The sequence below is a fragment of the Coloeus monedula genome, assembly GCF_965178545.1.
Source record: "Coloeus monedula genome assembly, chromosome: 4".
In the NCBI taxonomy this organism is placed as follows: Eukaryota; Metazoa; Chordata; class Aves; order Passeriformes; family Corvidae; genus Coloeus; species Coloeus monedula.
The window spans coordinates 8,948,914-8,969,028 of NC_138784.1; the positions used below are offsets into that span (position 1 = coordinate 8,948,914).

At 43.6% G+C, this 20,115-nt stretch overlaps 1 protein-coding gene across 2 annotated transcripts in view; it reads right to left on the reverse strand.

Annotated features, from left to right (window-relative positions):
* KIAA0930 overlaps positions 1-19,679 on the reverse strand; it is a 93,825-nt gene extending 74,146 nt beyond the window's left edge. For both annotated transcript variants that reach the window (XM_082280847.1, XM_082280846.1), the window contains exon 1: positions 19,350-19,679. In XM_082280847.1, the coding sequence (XP_082136973.1) occupies positions 19,350-19,473 (124 nt within the window). In that variant the 5' untranslated portion in view covers positions 19,474-19,679. The remainder of the gene's footprint in view (positions 1-19,349) is intronic.
* Between the last annotated feature and the right edge of the window lie 436 nt (positions 19,680-20,115).

A 20,115-nucleotide genomic window follows, 5' to 3' on the forward strand; every position in this document is an offset into this window, starting at 1 on the left:
CCTGGGTGCTGCTCTTTTCTCTTCCTGATTCCTTTCCTCCTCCAGCAGCCAGTTCTCCACTCCCACGGCCTGCCAGCCAGGGCACGCTGCCCAAAGCTACCCCTTGGTAACACCCAGGGGATGCCACAGAACATGCTGCTCAATGTGACAGCGGCTGAATTGCCACCAGTAGGACCAGAACTTCTCAAGACTCATTTTTACAGGCACTTCCCTTCAAATCCAGGCTGGGCTTGGTCCCACCACTTGCTTCTCCCAGCTCCTTCCCAAGAGGCACCTGGAAAAGCTCTGCCCTGCCTTCAGCACATGCGCTGCCACCTCCCCTGTGGTGACTGAAAAGATTTATCTGGCCAGACTTTGGGCTGACAAATGTCTTTTATCAGGTGTACAGCCAAGAGAAGGTAAAATAAGATCCAATAAATTCCCAAATACAATAAATCTGGACCAAAGCAACACTAAACAGGCTCTGCATAAGGCGTTTCCTCCACCCATGGGGCTGTCCCATCCCGAAGGCGTGAATACCCCAGGAGGGGTCTGTACCTCAGGAGAGCTCCCTTCATCTTCACCAGCCCCAATGACAATGTGCCAGGGAGTAAAGGCTTTTGGGAACTGCTGCTTACACAAGGGCTTCCTATGCAAGTAACACTGGCCACTGCTGTGGCCTCAGGTTCCAGGCATGGAACCCTGAGGTCACCAGCTGGCCCCTTCTACATGGCCTCTTCTTGCAGAAGCCTCTGCTTCCCAGGCCCTTGCAAAGGCTCCCAAGCACATACATCTCCCACCAGAGCAACCCCAGTGCCTTCTGAAACCCTGGGTCACTTCCAACCACATCTAGCCAGGGAAGGGAAGTCTCAGAGACAACAGATCCCCATAAGTGCCAGGAAACAGAGGCACAACCAGGGAACTCTGCTCAGCACCTCTGACACAGGGCACAGGGGAGACCTGAGCTCTGCTTTACAAAACACAGAATCCACATAATAAAACAAACCCAAAGAACCCGCAAGTGCAAATGCCCATAATCTTGTCCTTCCTTGCCAGCCCTGAGCCAAGGCAAGGACCTGGCAGGTGTCATCCCTTTCCCCGTGTCAGACACAGGTGATGCCCACCTCCACCTTCATGCCAGTGGCACTATCCCACAGCTGCAGAAAATAAAGCTGATGAGAGATTCAGTCAAGCAGCATTACTTTCCCCTTCCATGCAGGATCACATGGCACTTTACCACACAAATTTCCCTATGCTGTCATCCCCCAGCAAATCCTGTCTCCTGCACAGACATTGCTGGCTCTTGCTATAAAAGCCTTTGGAAAAGCCCTTGGAAGCGACTGGCGCACTGCAGCCACACAAGTTTGACGGGTGACTCCATTGCAGCTCCCGCAGGAGAACTGCCAAGGCACTGCTCCCTGACAGCTCAACAGCCACACTAACTTCTTGTCTCCCATCCCCTTCCCAAAACAGCCACAGGAAGAATGCAGGAACACCAAAGTCCCTACCCCTGGTTGCCTTCGTGTACTCAAGCACTGCACCCGGGGCTTGTGTGAATCTGCCCTGATTAACAAGAAGTTTGGCTGTAGAACCAAATCAAATAATTAAAGACAAGGATAGCTGGTGCCAATCTAACACATGTGCACAGACTTCCTACTAAATGTAATTATGGTATTTCTGTAACACCTTTTTGAGTTTTTCTACCTTCTAATTAGCCCCTGGCAAGCAAGAGGAAGAGTGCAGACACAGCCAGTGCCCAGAGACCAGAGCAAGGTTCCTCCACAAAGCTGCTCTCATTTGACTCAGGACAACAGCACAGAGCAGACCTTTAGATTGTTGATCTGTCAGTTATTTCTGGTTTATTAACAGTATCTATAATGATTTATCCAATAGAGACAAAGGGCAGATCTCTTTGCAGACTTTTGCAAAAAAAAACCCCAGCTTTGTACAAAAAAAGTGGCAGTACATTTATTCTACCACCTGCTGATTTTGTACAGAAGTCCATATAGTCCAGGCACCTAATTATACATGACTCTTACCAGGTGTAACTACCTATTATGCTCACTTCTAGAGCATGTTTTTTAAGAGGTTACCATAATTATCTTATTTAAAAATTTATCACTAGAGAAGTATTTCCTATAGCTCATCCATCTGGTGGTCTCTTTTGAATTACTTTTGCTTTTTCCATTTAAATCATGTTTTACCAAAGTCAATGAAGTTAGTCTTGCTATCCTACAACAACGCCTGAAACCTACAATGTTTCCCTTCCTTCTCCTGCAGCTCCTACTGTTTTAACCTCTCCTGACAGAAACTGCCTCTTCTCTGTGCATCTACAAAGAATTAAAGTCAGACCACAGCAAGATTAATTAATATAATACCATGCAGCACCTAAAAGGACTGCTGGTCATTACTTCTGTGCCTAAGAGCACAGACAGCCCTGCCAGTCCAAGTTACAAACACTTAATGCACAGCTCATGCATTTAAGGACTTAATTTGGCCCCAGTGGTACTCATAGACTTTTGGAATGGGGAGAGGAGGGCTCAGGGTGAAGAGAATCCTCAAACACGACTACCAATTCCACAATTTGCAGGAAAAGTTTAGGAAAAGGAAGGTGTCAGCTGGTTTTCAAAGGAAAACACAGTACTTTGAGATAAGAAAATGCATAAGAGATGGTTCTAGCTCACCTAGGAAAGGCCTTAAGGAAAAAAAAAACAGCCAAAAGCAGTTCTGGCCTTGCAAACCTCCCCAGCTGGAGAACACAAAGTGGAGGGCAAAGCACAGAGAGTAGGGCTTAACAACTCAGTATCTGAAGGGTTTTTTTCAACATTTATTTTAGGGCCCAAAAGTTTAATTATTTCCTCAGAAACAAAGGGGAGTCGGGGGGGTGGGGGGGGTGGGGAGTGGCAGGGGTGTGAAGCACACTACTTCTGCACACTTAAAGCATCAGAGAAAGAGAGACTAATCAGAAGGAGATGAAACAGTGAGAGCAGAGTCAGACAGCTCTAACCATAGTACCTGCACATTTTGAAGGAGCTCCTTCACATATTTAGACATTGAATTCAAAAAGAAACATTCCCAAATGATCCAGGTTGTACAGAAGGCATGAAAACGCAAATCAAAAAACCACCAGAAGAGGGTTGTCTGCCCCCATTACCAACTCTTTTGGTCTGAATAAGTTACTTAGCAGCCCTGCCTGACTATTCCATATGTCATCCTGTCACAGAGACAGATCAGTTTAATAAATACCTTCCAAATATTTCATTTGTACTTAATGAGAAACATGCTTTAAGCTATTCTTCGTCAAAAATGCTCTCATATGTGTAGATTACGACTTGAAAGTAGTGTAAGCAGAGATGAGCCTAAGAGCATCCATGGAAACATAGGAGAGATACCAAGAACCTATTTAGACACCAATTACCAATATAAGTATCATCAAGTGTCTGGAACTACCACTTGGAGCGTCCGGACAGGACACCACAGAACTGCAGTTTAACATCTTCCTAAACCATCTCCCTGCTATCACTTTGATCTGCCTTGTTTAATTAAATAGTGACACAAAGAGCTTATTTTTCTTGTCTCCTATGAGCTTCTTGGGATTAACACCAGAGTATTATTCTGCAGCACAGTGTCTTACATTGGGTTTAATGATCAAAGTTATACATCCAGTAACTCCACAGAGTTACTAAATGATCAGCATAGAAATACCACAAAGTAGCTAAATTCAGATAATCAAAAACTGCACAGTATGAAATTAAAGAAGAAATATTTCAAATTCTTTCTGTATTACACCCCATAGTAAAACACTACTACAGGGTATTCCTGATGAGGAAATCCCTTGAAGAACACTTTCCTTTTAATTCCAAGGAATACAAAAACATCATGTAAGAACAGTGAGTTAAGCCCAAAGGTTGTTTATTCCAGTATTGTGCCTTAAACAGCTGGCCCTGGAGATGGACAGGGAGGAGTAGAGGATGATGCAGGGGTGGCATTACCTTTCTCCTCAGTACATTTATAGCCCCCAGTGTTTCTGTGCCAGAGACCAGTGAACATGGCAGCTTGTGCTGGATGGCCATTCTAGTACCTGTTCATCATCTCCTTGGACACACCTAGACTTTCACAACCTACAGTTGTTTGTGACCATGAATACCACAGCTTTTACCATCCAGGAGGTGGTTTTGTTTGGTTTGGGAGTTTTTTTAGAGGCTTGGCGGGTTTTTTTCCTACCAATTTCCAACTTTAAGCACTGGTTTTATTCACAGAAAGGCACAGTGAGCAATTACTGCCTACACACTATAGTCACACCATCTACTTCACAAGTATCTTGTGGCACACAGGACCTGAAGCATCCCATTTCCAGGCTGACAAGTCCTACCCTACCAGATAAGTACCCCCCCGTACAAAAGTCATCCCCATAGCACCTCTACTGCCCTTCTCTGAACCTTTTCAAGTCTACAATACTAAAGATGAGCAAATGCCATGGAAATTTTTTGTGGCAAAACACTGATTTCAATCTCTTCCCTCACAGCTTCTAACACCTGACATCCTCTTTTGACTGCACTGAACAGGGGAACAATTACAGCTCCTAAACTAGGTAATACCAACTGCTCTGCGAAGACGATGTTTGCTAATCAGCTAAACCCAGTGGCAGAGTTTCTAATGCAACAAGTTTTGGGGCACAAACATGCCTTTCCACAAAACTACTTCCTCTTTTCCCTTGCTCTTCACATCTCATTGCAGAGCTGTAGCACAACTAAAAGGAAGAACCTTTATGCACAGGCAGAACAACAGTGCGGATTTCAAATGTGCTCATGCACAAGTGGACGCATTACCAGGCCTAGAAGAGGGTACATTAGAGCTTCTACAGGCAACACTTCAAACACAACCAGGTGTGAAACTGCACAGCTTTGCATTAAGAAAATCCATCCCAGAGCTCTTCACTTTGACTGCATCTTTATCAATACCTTACATAGGAAAGCTCAATATTTAATATGCTTTAATTTTCCAAGATTAAATTTATAAAAACCCACTGCATCAGCAATGGAAACAATTCCAGCCACCTGAGGAATACCCTTGACACTGAAGAGCAGTCAACCAATACAAGTTTCTCAGCTGCCTCCCTTGCTCCTAAGATCTTGTACAGCCGTTTCTGAATCCAAACAATTCTTTTCTGCTATTTTATGTTTTACTGAATTTCACCCAAGAGAGAAGGCATTCACAGAAGTAAACCTGAGTGTGGCTTTAGGCACATCTGCAATGCACAATGAAAGGAAAACAATACACAATACAAAACGGTTCTCTTAAGGACCAAACTGCTTTTTCTATGGCTAATTGAGCACCTCCTTATATAGAAAACAGCTAAAATCCAGTAGAACAACTCCCATGAAGAGCTGCTACCTTATGAGGAAGGGACAACATGGTTCAACTACCAGAGTTAACAAGCATCATCTTTCAACTTTGGGGTTTTTCTCTAACTATTTTCTTACCAAACTAACATTTTCTGCCCAGTATTCATCTCACTGCTCTAGATACCAATAACATGTCTTATCTACATCCTCAACTGCTTTCTGACGTACTTGTGGTTGCTTCAGAAAACTTCAGCTTCTGGAATGCTTTTAATTCCATTTTCTGAACTTCACATATGATCTGCCACTGTGATTACCTCTACCACATTTGTTTTCCCTTTGTTTTCTCTCATGGAGAGGAGCACAGAATGACTTTGGGGAAGTCCAGCACAAGTTCATGTACTATTTAAGCTGAAGACACGTGAAGAGAGCAACTCATGCTAAGGTTTACACAACAGCCATGTTGTGTCACATATTACAGTTTTATACATATTACTGGAATGCACTTAATGCTGGCCGCCAAAATGCAAGGGACACACAACTTTTTGTGCAATATTTTGAAAGTTCACTAAAAGTGACAGAGAAAGGTATAACTGAACATGCCTGAGATTGAACACTGGCCACAGAGTTTGGCTGTGGCTTCAGAGGTTCTTCAAATTTGGACCCTTTGATTCCTCACATCCTGGAAAAAAACAGTATTGCTTATTTGTTACTTCATTTCATGCAGGTAGTGAGAATATTGAAGAAAAATAAGTGTTCACTTGCACGAAAGCATCAAGAAGTCTCCATGTTTGGACTCTGGGCACTGCAGTTTTCTCCTTTATTTTACTTGGGATGGTTTCTGTGTTACTCAGAAGTGGAAGGTGGGAGAGAGATTACTTTCTTTCATCCACATTGTTGGGGTTTTAGGAGCTCCCCTGGCTTTTTTTTGTTTTTTATCTGTTAAAAGATTTTTCCCCCATACATGTTGCTTGGGGAACAAATGGCCAGGTGCTTCAGAAGAACAAAAGACCTGGCTGCTCTTTTTTGTTTCACCTGGGTGTGTGGTCAGTCAGTCTCAGCGTTCGGAGAGAGAGGGAAGCTGCTTGTTCTTCGGCCATTTTTTCTTTCTGCCAGAGCAGCCCCGGGATCCCAAGCCTGCCTTCCCTGCCCCGCTGGTGGCCAGGCTGTGGCCACCCTGCCCTACTGCTGCTTCGAGCCTTTGCTGTGTTGTAGCTCTGCTCGCCCTGCCTGCCCAGACCTCTGGGGGGTTCCCCGCTTGGATACATCTCATCTGCCACCCAGGATTTGTGCTCGTCCCTGCTGTTCCAGCCTGCTGTTCCCGAGGCTCCAGCCGGACACCAGGATCGGCTGCCCAGGGGTTTGTGAAGCCTTTGTCCCATCCCTTCCCGGGATCCCAGGCCGCCATTGCCGCGTGCTCCCCGAGCTCGCTCCGGAGCGCCCCCTGCAGCCGCGGGGGAACCATCGCACCTGCCCTGCTCACCGGGAGCTGCCAGCGCCCCTGCCGGCTGCGAGCGGAACTGCACCCGAGGGGAAAAGGGCCTGACAGCCGAGAAGGCTGGGACTGGGTTTGTGATTGTTTGCTGTCACTGCCATAGTTATTGTTGTTTGTTTGACTGGTTACATATATATATAATAGTAAAGAACTGTTATTCCTATTTCCCACATCTTTGCTTAAAAGCCCTTGATTTCAAAATTATAATAACTCGGAGGGAAGGGCAGGTTGCATCTGCCATTCCAAGGGAGGCTTCTGCCTTCCTTAGCAGACACCTGTCTTTCAAACCAAGACACACATTTATTTCAATTCTCCATTTCCATTTTTACCTGCACTTCTTCCGCAGCAGAAAATTGCTGTACAGCATCACTGCTGAGAAGACAAACACAATCTCCTCTAGAAAAAAATTTTGTAAAATATATTCCTAAAGTTCACACATCTTCCTGCAGGTCTCTTCTTTACTGTTACATCATATGCTGAGCAAACCATCATTTCAGTTAACACTCACCATTGAATCAAAGCCCATATAATTTAAAAGCATAAACTACTATGTACCATCTACAGATTTCCACTTTGAAAAGTGAAATTCAAATGGCACCATAGCAGCATGAGAAATATTTTCCAACAAGAGTAACCCTAGAAGATAAATTTAAAGAAGAATCATCAAATATCACAGGTCAGTACGAAACACCAAATAAAGACAGCATTTTACAGGTGGCAGTTTACTTTCAATATCTAATCCTAGCAAGGGTCAATGCAATGGAAAGGATATGGTTACGTGCTACTGAATTGCAGTGCACAGAAATAATAAACCCATTTTCATCCAACAGTCGTCAGCTACTTTGCTGTACTTCAGTCTCTTAAAGCATGTGGTAGTTCAGTTCCCTAGAAACTGCACCCAAACTTCTCTCAAACCATGTGCAATTCCACAAAGGACTGCAGCATCACCTCCACAGATTTTATTTACTCATTAGGGAAGCACCAGAGGAATCACCTTGTTATGCCTTTCATAAGAAACTACTGCAGAAAAGCTGCTGTGTTTCAGAGCTGGCCTGAGGATTTAGTGCAGGTGAAAACATTCTCCTTCAATGGAGGCAACCCCACTGGATGCAGACACTTTAAACCCAGTGAAAGAAGAACAAATGGTTACACGTTTCCTACTGCTGCTTCCAGGATTACCCAGCAACAGTCCCAAACTTTCCAAGACCTAAATCCAATCTCGAAAGGTCACTTGGCAACTTACAAAGCATGCTGGCACTGCTGCAGTGCAGAAACTTGTCTATAACAGTACAAATGTGTGTTTTTCACTGCTAAATTACATGCTATTTTTGTTCTCTGCCAAAGCAATCCCTCCAATCAAAGGTTGCTACTTCTGTAAATTTATGACATCCAAAGTCTCTGTTTTCACACTTAATAAATACTACTACTGTGGTAGATCAGGTAAAACCAGCAAATTGTATTTTTGAAGTATTCCAGCCTTACAAAACTACAAAAGACTGTGGTTATTACTGATAATTTCATGTACGTATCTCCCCCAGTACCTTATCTTTGCCCAGGCTGCTAGTTAGCAACATGCTGCCAAGACAGAAGGAAGGAGTAGTTATCACAACAGCAGTTTGCAGAGAAGCAGAGTTATTTCCTACCCATACTTACTATCACAGGCTGGTATTTTCCAAATTCTGTTTCTTTTCTGGTTAGAAACATCAGCAGCATCTTTCTTAGTGAGCACTTGGCAACTTTATGCTGGAAGCCATAATTTTCACTTACCTTCTACACCACAAACCCACTCACTTCTAGAAGATGACAACCAACACTTTCATCTATCTTGCAGCCAAGATTTTAAAAAAACAACTTTGATACTGCCATCTTTCAGCTGGGTGTCCAACTTGACATGCACACATAAGACAATCAGTCTAAAGAAGAATGTATTTCTTTAAAAAAATTTAAAAAGCCCGTTAAAAATCCCAGTTTAGGTTGTTCAGGGTTGGGTTGTCCAACAGAGGGTCTTTGCCAGCGACTAGATATTTCAGCTAATTAGGCATCACTCCCTTTAGCATTGACATTACTGTTAATGCAGGTTTCTAAGACAACAAATATAGCTGTTTAGCTAGAAATAAAAGTGAACTGCCTGCCCACTCACCTACATCCTAGTAAAATCTCCTCTAACGGCAAATGCAGGCCACTCTCTTCAAGCAAATCACAGTCATGCATGGAAGAAAAATGTTTCCTCTAGCAGCTGATCACTTTACTGTGAAACCATCAAACGGTCAAGGGAAGCACTCCCAGGCTGTCATGCAGGCAGTGCAGGTTTGGAGACCATGGATCCCCTTATCATCACCACAGATTTTCATGCTGCAGGCACCTTGTACATGTGAGGAAAGAGAGTTTCTTGACAGCCCCAAGTAAGGCACAATAAGTTAATTTAGTCCACAACCAAACAACTGGAAACAAGAAAAAAACTGGCTCTCTGGGGAAATGGTCATGGGAGGGGAGGGGAGGGGAGGCGGAATTTTAGTAACAGACGTGGCATACTACCTTCAGTCAGAGAGAACCCGAAAAACTGCCCTAAAGCCAGTACCCTACTCCTTAAGGGAGAGCAACTACTGCAAAGCTGCTGTTCTATTTCATAAACAGAGGTTCAGTCTTCCATTACTATTTTAGCTACTGAAAACATGCCATCCCTTTCCACTGGTAACCAGCATCACTGTCCCACTGTCTTCTCCAAAGGGGAGACTTGCACAGCTACAAATCCCTACAGACCTGGAAAGCTTGTACATGGGTGTACTACAGCAACCTGGCCAAGGCCACACAATACTGGGCTAAAGAGTTAAGACACTTCCAAGCTTTTTGCCTCCAACCTGCAACATGACTATTGTCTGGCACTTCAGCTCTGCTTCTTTCCCCCTCCTTCCCTCCCTGGGTCTCTCCCACCCACTAATAACCCTCAACAGGCACTCTCTCCAGGCCAAAAAGAGTTACAAAAAATGGTTTATAAACAACCAGAGAAAGTCACAACCTTTATCTACTGAGAAATCACTTCTTCTATCTCATGACAGTTACAAGGTCTCAAGTGGGAACACGTGAGCTGAAAAAGAAAGGTCTTCCTTACAAAATTCCTCAGCACAAACACCACAAGGCAATGTCTTTTACTGCTTTTCCCCACCACTGGGCTTACAAACATCCTCCCCATAGATTTTGATTACATAGTTCACTGCCTTTTGATGTTGCAACTACAGTTTAGAAGTAAAGAATAGAAATATTAATATTCTTCTATTCAATCATTAAAGCACTGAAGCATAGATCCTGCATTTGAAGAGACACACCAAGGATTTAGATACAGCCACAATAAGTCCAATTTCCCCCTATCCTTTTGTTTTCTGTAAATTTTAGGAAATGCCCTCAACCTCAGGTTTCAGAGACAGTGACAAGCAAGTACAAATTTTTACTCGTTGCATTCTTCATGGCATTTTGCTGAAGAAACATTTGTGATTCCCTTCAAAGTTTCTTACCAGAAAAACAGACAGAGGAAGGACATGTTTACACTTGATTTTCCCCTTTTGCCCCATTCAGAACAATACAGAGTGAAAAACTTGAACCCGGACTTTTCTTCTTTTCTGGCAGTTGTAGAAAATGACTCAAATTGGAAAGGAACTCAGAATTCCAAGTTTTTACACAAAAAATCACAGACCATTCTGTATTTATATTTTTGTTAAAAAAGCAGAATTTATGTTATTTATAGGCCAGGTGGTACTCCTGGCCATGTCACAGGAAGGAACAGAAGACAGCACAGCTTCCAGGAACAGGACACTAGCCTGCTCCAAGTGCAACTCTGACACTGCTGGCACCAGCTACAGCAGCCTCAGAGCAAAATATTAGAGTGAGCTTCAACACAGCAAGTCTAAATTTTTAATCTCTTTATTTTGGAGACACCTAGAAACGTTACTTTAGAAATGAATTCAAGACAGCAAAACTGTAAAACTGGCAAACAGCGTACTTGGGATCTTACACTTTGCCTGCCTTTCCACTTTTCCATTTGAGACTCACAACCACATTTTCCCCACTGGCTTCTAGGAACAACTAGATGCACTCAAGTGTGGAACAAGTGCAAAAGGCATCATTCTTCCATTCAAAAATATTTCTGTTGTGTCACAGGATTAATGCATTGTATTAAGTATGACACATACGACTACTTAGATATCTATCACCAAATGAGTTAGCCTGACAGTTGTTGAACAGAAGAAATTAAAAAATCTCATAAGAATTATTCTGGTCCTGTAACATTTTTAAAGCATCTAATGCAAATCTTTAAGTCTTTGTTCCTTTGTTAACTGAAAGAAAGGAAAAACCACTAAGGAAGAACAATCCAGAATGAATCTGAAGAGTCAGAGCAAAGAACTCAGCATAACATAATCTATGCTTTTAATTTCAAAGATCGAAGAGGATGAAATCAGTTTCCCTTTAATAATGTAAAATACGGGCTACTAACAATTCAAATGATGCTTTGAGTAGAGTTTAGTCACCCTTGTTATGAAAAACATGTTCAGACCTTCATTATTCAGGCAGAATTAAATTACTCATTAAAAACAAACAAAAAAAAGGTACTTCAACATTCCTACAAAGTATACAAAAAGCTGCATCATCATTATTCAGATGTCACCTGGGTTTATAGAGCTTTATCTCCAAGTTGTACTGCCATGAGCTTGCTGCTTTCCTTATGAAAGGATGAGATCAGGTAATCACTAAGCAGGAGTGACCCTCATGAGGCCATAAACTCATCTCCTCAAGATCAATTATTTCAATCACACTGAACACCCTGTGTATTACTGCAGAGCACTGAGTTTTATGGAAATTTGAAACCCACCTCTTAGGGTCCTTTAAGGCAGGTAAGTAAACATATCCCTTATTGGAACTATAACACTGCTAGACATTCAAGATCTCCTGTATCTGCTCTCCAACAACACAGAGGAATACATTTCCAGTGAAATCCTTCGCAGCTCTTAGCAGAATGTTATAAATCCATTTCGAAACACTTTCCTCATCTGCACGGTGTTTCGGAATCTCCAGGCAACTAAATCAAGCTCTTCATAGTGGAAAGATAGCTCAAGCTTCACTGGCATTTTAATCCATTTCTCAAGTTTCTGCTGATCAAAGCCCTGCAAGGCAGGACCAAGAACTCTCAACACACTTCTAACTTTTATCCAAGCTTGGCAGTTAGACATGCAAACAGAGTTAAAACTACCTGCGTTACTTCCAGACATAGATAATCAAAAGTAACCTATCTTCCACCTCCATGTGCTCACAGGAAACCCCACCCAAGTGTTCACTGATACTCTACAGAAGACCCGACACGATGCAGTACCAACAGATCAATAAAATGGGAGCAACACCTAACACAATATTCCTGACACTTGAAATCACTCTGGGCATGGACACAGGGCAATTCCTGACATGGGGCCTTTGCATGGGAACTTATGAAGAGCTGGGTCACTATTGAGCCATACAGATTTTCATCAACACAAACAGCAAAACTAGGGGTAGTCTTGGCCTGACTCACTGAGCATCTCTTGCCTAAAGAGGAGGGACAAAAAGCCCAATGATGTCATTTTCTACAAGGAAACACAGCAAATTTCAACAGGTTAGGTCACCTCAAATGCACTTTTGCATATCCAGCACACTGTTGTATCTGGAAACAACCCAGAATGCTTCAAATGTGAAGGACTAATGATTGCCTGCCATCTGCTCTGCTTTCTGACATAGGAAAGAAAATTTTGCAAAAAATATTCTGAAACATCTAATGCAGCCTCAATACCAGCACTAGAAGCTGTTTCCTCACTGCTGTGGCAGGACAGATACGGCTCCAAAATGAATTGCTCTTCACATCACAATACATTACTTGCCTGCAAAAAACTACATTCTCCTAAAGGGATTTAACTTGTGGCCCCTAATGAAATATGTCTAGGGAACCCCCAGAGTAAGAAGATAAAGAATACTACTGTTTTCAGAGTTCCACTTCTGCATAGTACTGTCTAGAGACAAGATGAACCAAAACCTCAAAAAACAAGAACTTCAGTTTTAAAGCATTGAAATTGCAGAAAACCCTATAAATCTTCACACGTATAATTTGTGCCTTAAACAGTAAGAATTCAGGGGAAAAAAATTACTTAGGACTGTTGGTGCACCTGACTAACTTCAGCCAACGGAACTACCGCTGCAGTGTGAGCAGGTGACCACAACTCCACAGCAGCAGCAGCATGATGCTGAATCTGCTGTTCCTGTATTCTGACTGCATTTTATCTCCTGCGTAGAGAAAGGTAAACAAAACCCTCTTTAGGATCACACACCCCCAAAAAAGAGTAATCTTGATTCCCTGAAATTCACTGTTTAACCCAAGGGACTGCAGACAGACCAAAACCAGCTTCTTTCACATACTTCTGAACACTGTCTGTAGAAAGCAGCTTCACTATTCAGTGGGCTCCTGACACCATGAACTGATTTTGTGCAGACTTTCTCTTTCTACCTTACTGTTCACTTCCTGGTAATACTTAAAATGTCAGTGAGCTGCTACCTGATCCTACTGAGACAGTTTACAAGGATGAGCAGATTGCAACCATCATTACTAACTATTTAACTGCAGGGTTTTGGTTTTCCAGAAATGCAGCTGGAATATAAGACACAGTGTATTTCACCTATTGAAGAGTCTGCATCCTCTGAGCTTTTTCTGTTGATCAGCACCCTGAACACTAACAGTTAGAGGGGAGACCAACACACTTCATTCTTCAAGAAATTCCAGTTTTCATTTCTTGGAAAGAATCCAAAGAGATAGAATGTTAAACCTTTAAAAGATCCATCCTGAAATTTATAGGTAAGATGTGTCCTAATCCCTAAGACAAACCTCCCATCCATCTTAAATTCCAAAACAGAACTCAGACTTCCAAATGGATTTACGGCTTAGTACCTTACTAAAAATTTAGGGTACACTACTAGAACAACAAAACTAAGCAGCTAGGGTTACTAGAGCTACAGTACCACATAAATAAGAGATGGATGTTCTCAAATACCCTGACTGTTCCCACCATCAGGCTTATGGATCCGTAATTCTGCCTCGAGGGACACTCAAAAAAAAAAAAAAAAAAAAAAAGGGGGGGGGAAACAGGGTGGTCCAGCAACTTCTGCTAGCATCCAAAAATGAACACCAGTATGCCATGACTTAGAAACTTAATTGTTCATTTTGGTAGGGCAACAATGTTCTGCAAGGTATTTTGTGGGGATTTTTTTTTTTTGGGGGGGGGGGGGGGTGTTGGGTTTTTTTCTAATTTTTAAAAGAATCTTGCCTCTTTACTTCAGCATCTCCAGTCTGACTTTGACAATTAGAGCATGCACACTCCCAAGCAGGACATGAAAAATCTCACAGGCTTTCATCTCTATTAAAATGAAAGAATAAACTAATAGCCCAGCTGTTTAAAAACAAAGTGAAATCTGTAATAAAAAACAGTCTGTTATATTATCGATGTGGCATGGAATATCTGCCACAATCCAGACAGAAGCTAACCTTCACAGCCACATGACAAATCCCTGAATACACCGGTGAGTGATGGAAAGCCTGACAGGCCATTAGTGACATCAGCATGAATAGGGTTCTAAGGAACAATCAAAACAGAATTTTAAATTAATCGCCTTTAAAAGACAAACAAAACCAAACATAAAAACCCCACACAGAAAAAGGTATTAACCCTGGAGGGCTGCAGGCCTAGCATTTAGCCACAGATTGCCATTCTCCATGGCCTGATCCTACAGGGACACTCCCACTCTCGACTGTAGAAGTGACAGGATGGGATCCCAGAACACAAAGCCCTTGGACAAGCAGAAACACATTCCCATCCCCCGGCCAAAGCCACTAGATCAAAGAATTTGCTCCACCTGTGGTTCCTCCTACACCATCCAAGTGCTCAACTACACATCAAATGTCTACATGCATTTTTTGATTGCAGAAATTTCTTCCAGACTTTTTTCAATGCCAGCAACAACAACAAAAACCAACAAAACAAACCAGCTTCAAAATCATCTTTCACACTGGAATTTCTTTGCTATTTGCTCATCTTTCTCCAACTACAAATCTGAGGTTCAATACCTCAGGGTATTTACCTGAGGGTAAACTGGTTAAATCACTTTGACTTCAAAGTATCTACTTTAACTCTGATTTACATAATCTGTTCTGATCTTGCATTGTGTTTGCATTTTCTAGAACTTTTGCTGGAAAGAAATAGATTCTTCCTGGTTGCAATGTTGTGGGGGGTATTTTTGTTTTTGACTGATTAGGAAGCTACTCTATAAACACTTTTTTATTTTACTATTTGTAAGTTTCTTACATTAGTATCTTTTTTTTTCTCTTCAGTATTTGACTATACATTTTTTACTGAACATTTCATATTCATTAGCTGCAAAACACTTTATAAATAGGGCAAAAGAAATAGTGTAAATAACAAGTTAAAAGTAATAAAAATGTATTTTAAACTGCAATCAAATTGTTCTAAATTAAACAAACTCATTACAGGCCACATTACCCATAGTTGGTGAATTTGGCTGTATACATCCCTCAAGTTTTTGTTACGACAGATGTGACTTTCATACCTTCTTGTTATTGACAGATCAAAAGTAAAAAAAGCTTCTCAGCTTTTGTAGTTTCTCACCTGTGACTGCACAACTCTCTGAACTAACTCCAAGAACCATGAATGAAGAATGTTTTGTGTCTGCTGGAAAGTGACTCCTGTCAAACCAGTTCTATGCTGCAGAAATTCTCTGCAGACACTTCCACCTACTCTGTGGATACGCTTTCTTCAAAGTTACAGATGAAAATATATCCTTCTTGAATATTATAATTTAAGTAAAAGTTACTACACTATGAAGAAGGTAAGGCCTGAATCTAGTAATTTCAAATCCAAATTAACCCTCCTTTTAACTTTTCATTTTAACCTCTTTTGTTTTCCAAAAATTTCTTCCCCTATTCTTCATCCCTTTACCCACATTATGTTTCCATCACAGGGACCAGCATTTACTGTATGCCACCTCACCTTCCCTTCTCTCAGGAAGGCTGAAGAATTCTTTCTAGGTCTTATTCATCAAGGCAATGTGGCCCATGTATCATGCCACAGTCTTTTCTCACATGATGAGCCCCGAGGTTTGTGCACTGCTGCACAAACAAGTCCAGGCAACCCTCTGGCTTTGAGGATGAACATTCCTGCTTCTGCTGCCCCCATGCCAGGTACACCCTCGTCTCCTTAACAGCCATTCAAGTCCCAGAACAGCCCCAGGGCTGCCAGGAAAGCAAGCACAAGAAACTCTCATGACAGGTAAGACTATTGGGCCTCTCTGCTGGCACCTGGAACAGGTTCCCGTTACACACCTCAGTTTTCAGCTGCATGTTAAAGCCCCATGTGCTGCACTCCACAGGGCATTCACCTTCTTTTCAGGATCCCTATGACTTCTCCATTTTTCACCCACTACATGTCTCCATTACTGACCAGCCACAGTTCAAGAGATTCAGATCTATCTATTTACTTTTTCTTACTCATTCTAAGTTCCAGTACGAATGAAGTCACACCTCCACCCAAACCCACTCTACTACTCTAAAAGCAGGGCAAATTCTCACTGAAAGACAGAAGGACAAGGAAATTAAGCATCTGAAAATGTTACACAGTAGTATCAGGAACCACCAAAAATAAAACATTCCTGGTTCAGGGGTTTGGTCAAAAGGTAACTTCAGAGCCTTACATGTAGCCTGGCTGAGGAGACACACAGCACATCTATCATTCCCTCAGGAGGAGAAATATTTTGCCAGAGAAATGTTGTAACCAACAGCATTTCAGAGGGAGCTTAGTGCACAACACCAGAGCAGTACTGTACAACTGGGTGACACGAACATCCAGCCAAGAATTCTTGGAGAGACATCACCCTTCCCAGCTTGGTAAATAATGACATGAGTCATTATTTTGAAGTGCTACCTTTTGTACATTACACAAATAGGACATTACAGAAAATCCCCACCATACAAGGGGATTTACACTTTTGAACAAAGCCTGTCCAAATGCTTATGTGACATTCTTGAAACAAAGCAATTCCTCTCACCAAACCTCAGCGTCAGCAAAAACAGCAGTTTCTTCCTCCTTGGGCTCACTTCTAGGAAATACACAAAAGGAGAGAGGATGGCCAACTTATGACCCATTGAGTCCCATTTTATTGTTGAGGGATTAGCAGCACCTAGGGAAAAGCCACTGTTGGAGTCTTTTCCAGCTGATTTGAAGAGAACTGAAAAACAACAGGTTTCACCTACTGATACAGCTCAAAAGGATATGGCCATTACCAAAAACCCCACCATGAATATAAAACCAGCTGTGGGTGTGCAGGTCCTGAAGTCCCACAGGTTATGTGCCACCCAGGCACAAAAGGCAGACAAAATCTCTGTGTTAACCACTTGAACCCAGACAAGACTGTGACTACTTTCGTGACTTCTGAACTTGAGGAAAACCCTTTACATCTGCTGTGCTGCCAGAGCCCAGCGTACTCCAGAACAGCCCAGGCTATTCCAGCTGTGTTGCATGCCTCGCAACAGCATTCACTAGTACAGAGCAGACGCGCATAAATTTAAGACACAGAATTACAGCTTGGGTTCATCTACAGTTTCTACCAAGCACCACTCCAAAAGCTCAGTATTCTTCCTAAGGGAGGTATTTAAACAATTTACTAACCTGGCAACAACCACAGCATAGGGGAAATAGCTCTTATTAACTGGGAATGACAACGTTATGGATCAGGGAACACGTAGCACTCTGCAAAATGCACATCTCCACACAGGAACAGACATACATGAGCAAGTCTCTACAGCCACGAGCAGCCCCTCAGTGCCACCAGCTAAGCAGCTTTCCTGAAGCTTTCCTTTCAAGTCTTCATCTGGCAGAACAGAGGTACACTGTCCTATTCCTCGTGTGACTATCCCAAAGCTACTCAGCAGGACTTCCCATGATAGGTTATTGTGGATGTGTGTTCAAACACAAGCAGAGAGGAAGTATCCGCATGGTCTTACCAGCTACCACAGTTTTTCCCTTTTCCAATTTCAGCAAAAGAAAGTGATGGTGGTATTTCTCTTCTCTGGGAGTATTTATCTCACATTCAAACATGAGATGGCCAAATAGGACCTGACAGAAGCTTTCCAATGAATGCAGTCTCACAGGCATTTAGATTTTGTGGGATTTCTCCCGTTTTGTTTACAATTTCTTTGCCACAACATTTTACTTACTTTATTAGGGCCTGTAACATTTCAACACCACATTACAGCACACAGAGCCAATTCCATTAGAAAAAGGCATAAAAAACGAAGAATCATTTCTCTTTGTTCACACAAGATTTCACTCTGTGGCAAAGCAAAAAGAAAGAACAGAGAACTCACTCCTTCCCAGGGAGACCACAGCAAGCACTGGCAGACAAACTCATGCATAAAGGCAGAGAACCAGAGATTCCCCATGTCAATCCACACACCTCACAGCCTGTAAGACCTGAATAAGAACTTATTCTGAGCTTTTAACAAAGACTCAAAAATGGAGGAGACTTTTGGGGCCTTATAAATGAGCTGAGGAGGGAGGAGTCATTAATAAAGGCACCATGGAAGAAACAAGTGTTGCACATCACTTCTCATCATTTCAAGCTCTGCCCCTGCAAGAACTTCTGGATATTCATCCCCTCAGAACACAGGTCCAGTCCTGGCTACACAGAAGCTTTGAATAAGGTAGACAGAAATTCTGGATGTGAAGAACAATTTCCATGATCTCTACTGCTGCATATAAAAATTAGTAATTTCTATTCACTAGCCTGGCCAGAAGAGTTACCTGATGTGAACAATTTTGGTTAAGGAGCTGCCATACCATTCTGTTGCCTAAAGTCGATTGAATTTCAACCTAAAATTTCTGTTTTACAGTGCATAAGCTTTGCCAAAAGCTAAATAAAGACGTGCCATGTGAAATCTGCATCAACCAAGATGAAAGTAAACAAGACAGAGCGCTACAGAAATCCTCCACGGTTTAAAAAATTAACTGACCTGCAAGAGCCACAACGTTCTGTGCTTACTAGACCATGGCAAGTGGTGTCAAGTCATTTAAACAGAGAAGGGAGGTGTCAGGCTCAAAATCTCTAGAGAGCGTCTGAGAGCCGCACAAAAGCGAGCATTGGCAAGAGGCATCAAAAATCGGTTCTGTTTCCATCCCAAAACACACGATACGCAGTTTACACTTAAAAAACACAATACGGGCTGATGTGCGCGGTGCCTTCTGACCATTTTTCTCCAAGGGCGTTTCAGACAATAGAGCAGGGGCATGAGCCCGAGAGGCGCCCCGGGGCTCGGGAAGGCAGGAGGGCCCCACCCCGTGCCGGCGGAACACAACAGGTGTTGTTGACAGCGAACCGGGCGCGGTGTCGGGCCGGGGATGCCGCTCCCTCCGGGGGCTCCCGGCGCCGGTGCCGCTCCCCGCCCGCCCCGCCCGACTCACCGAGGCCGCTGATGTCGTGCCGGAGGCCGGCGCGGCTCCGCTCCTCCGCTATCGCCCGCAGCATGTGCCGCAAGGAGCGGTCGGGCTCACCGTCCGCCTCCCCGTCCCCCCGGGCACAGGCCATGCTGCCGCTGCCGCTGCCGCCGCCGCTGCCGCCGATGAGCTCATGTCAGGCCGCCGCGGAGGCGGCACCCGGCGCTCCCAACACGGGAATGACCAGGAGTCCTCCTGATCCCGCTGCCCCCGCCGCTTCCCCCTTTGGGAAGTTTCCCGGGCGTCGCCGCCGGCCCCTTCCCGGGACACAGTGATCACTCGCACCGACGCTGCCCAGCCGCACTCCGCCGCTTCCGGCTACTGCGGCCGCCGGGCGGGACCAGCAGGGCCGGGATCCGCCCGGACACGCCCACAGGGCGGATCTGCCACCGACCGCCATCCTGGGCAACCCATCCTGCATCCTGACATCAAGCAGCATCCTGGGAAACCCATCCTGCATCCCTGACAATCCATCCTGCATCCCTGACATCAACCAGCATCCCGGGAAACCCTTCCTGCATCCCTGACATCTAACGACTGTTTCCGGTCAGGCTTTCTGGACACCTTCTTCACTATCCTTCCTTCTCACTATGTCCCACAGATTTGTCTACTCTTACTGCAGGCAGATCTCTCCTGCCCACCCCACTGATGTCATAGATGAGCTGCTGCTTCCTTCTTGCTCTCCTGTTCCCATGTGCCCCCTGTGGGGACAAAACCCAACCTAAGGTGTCCG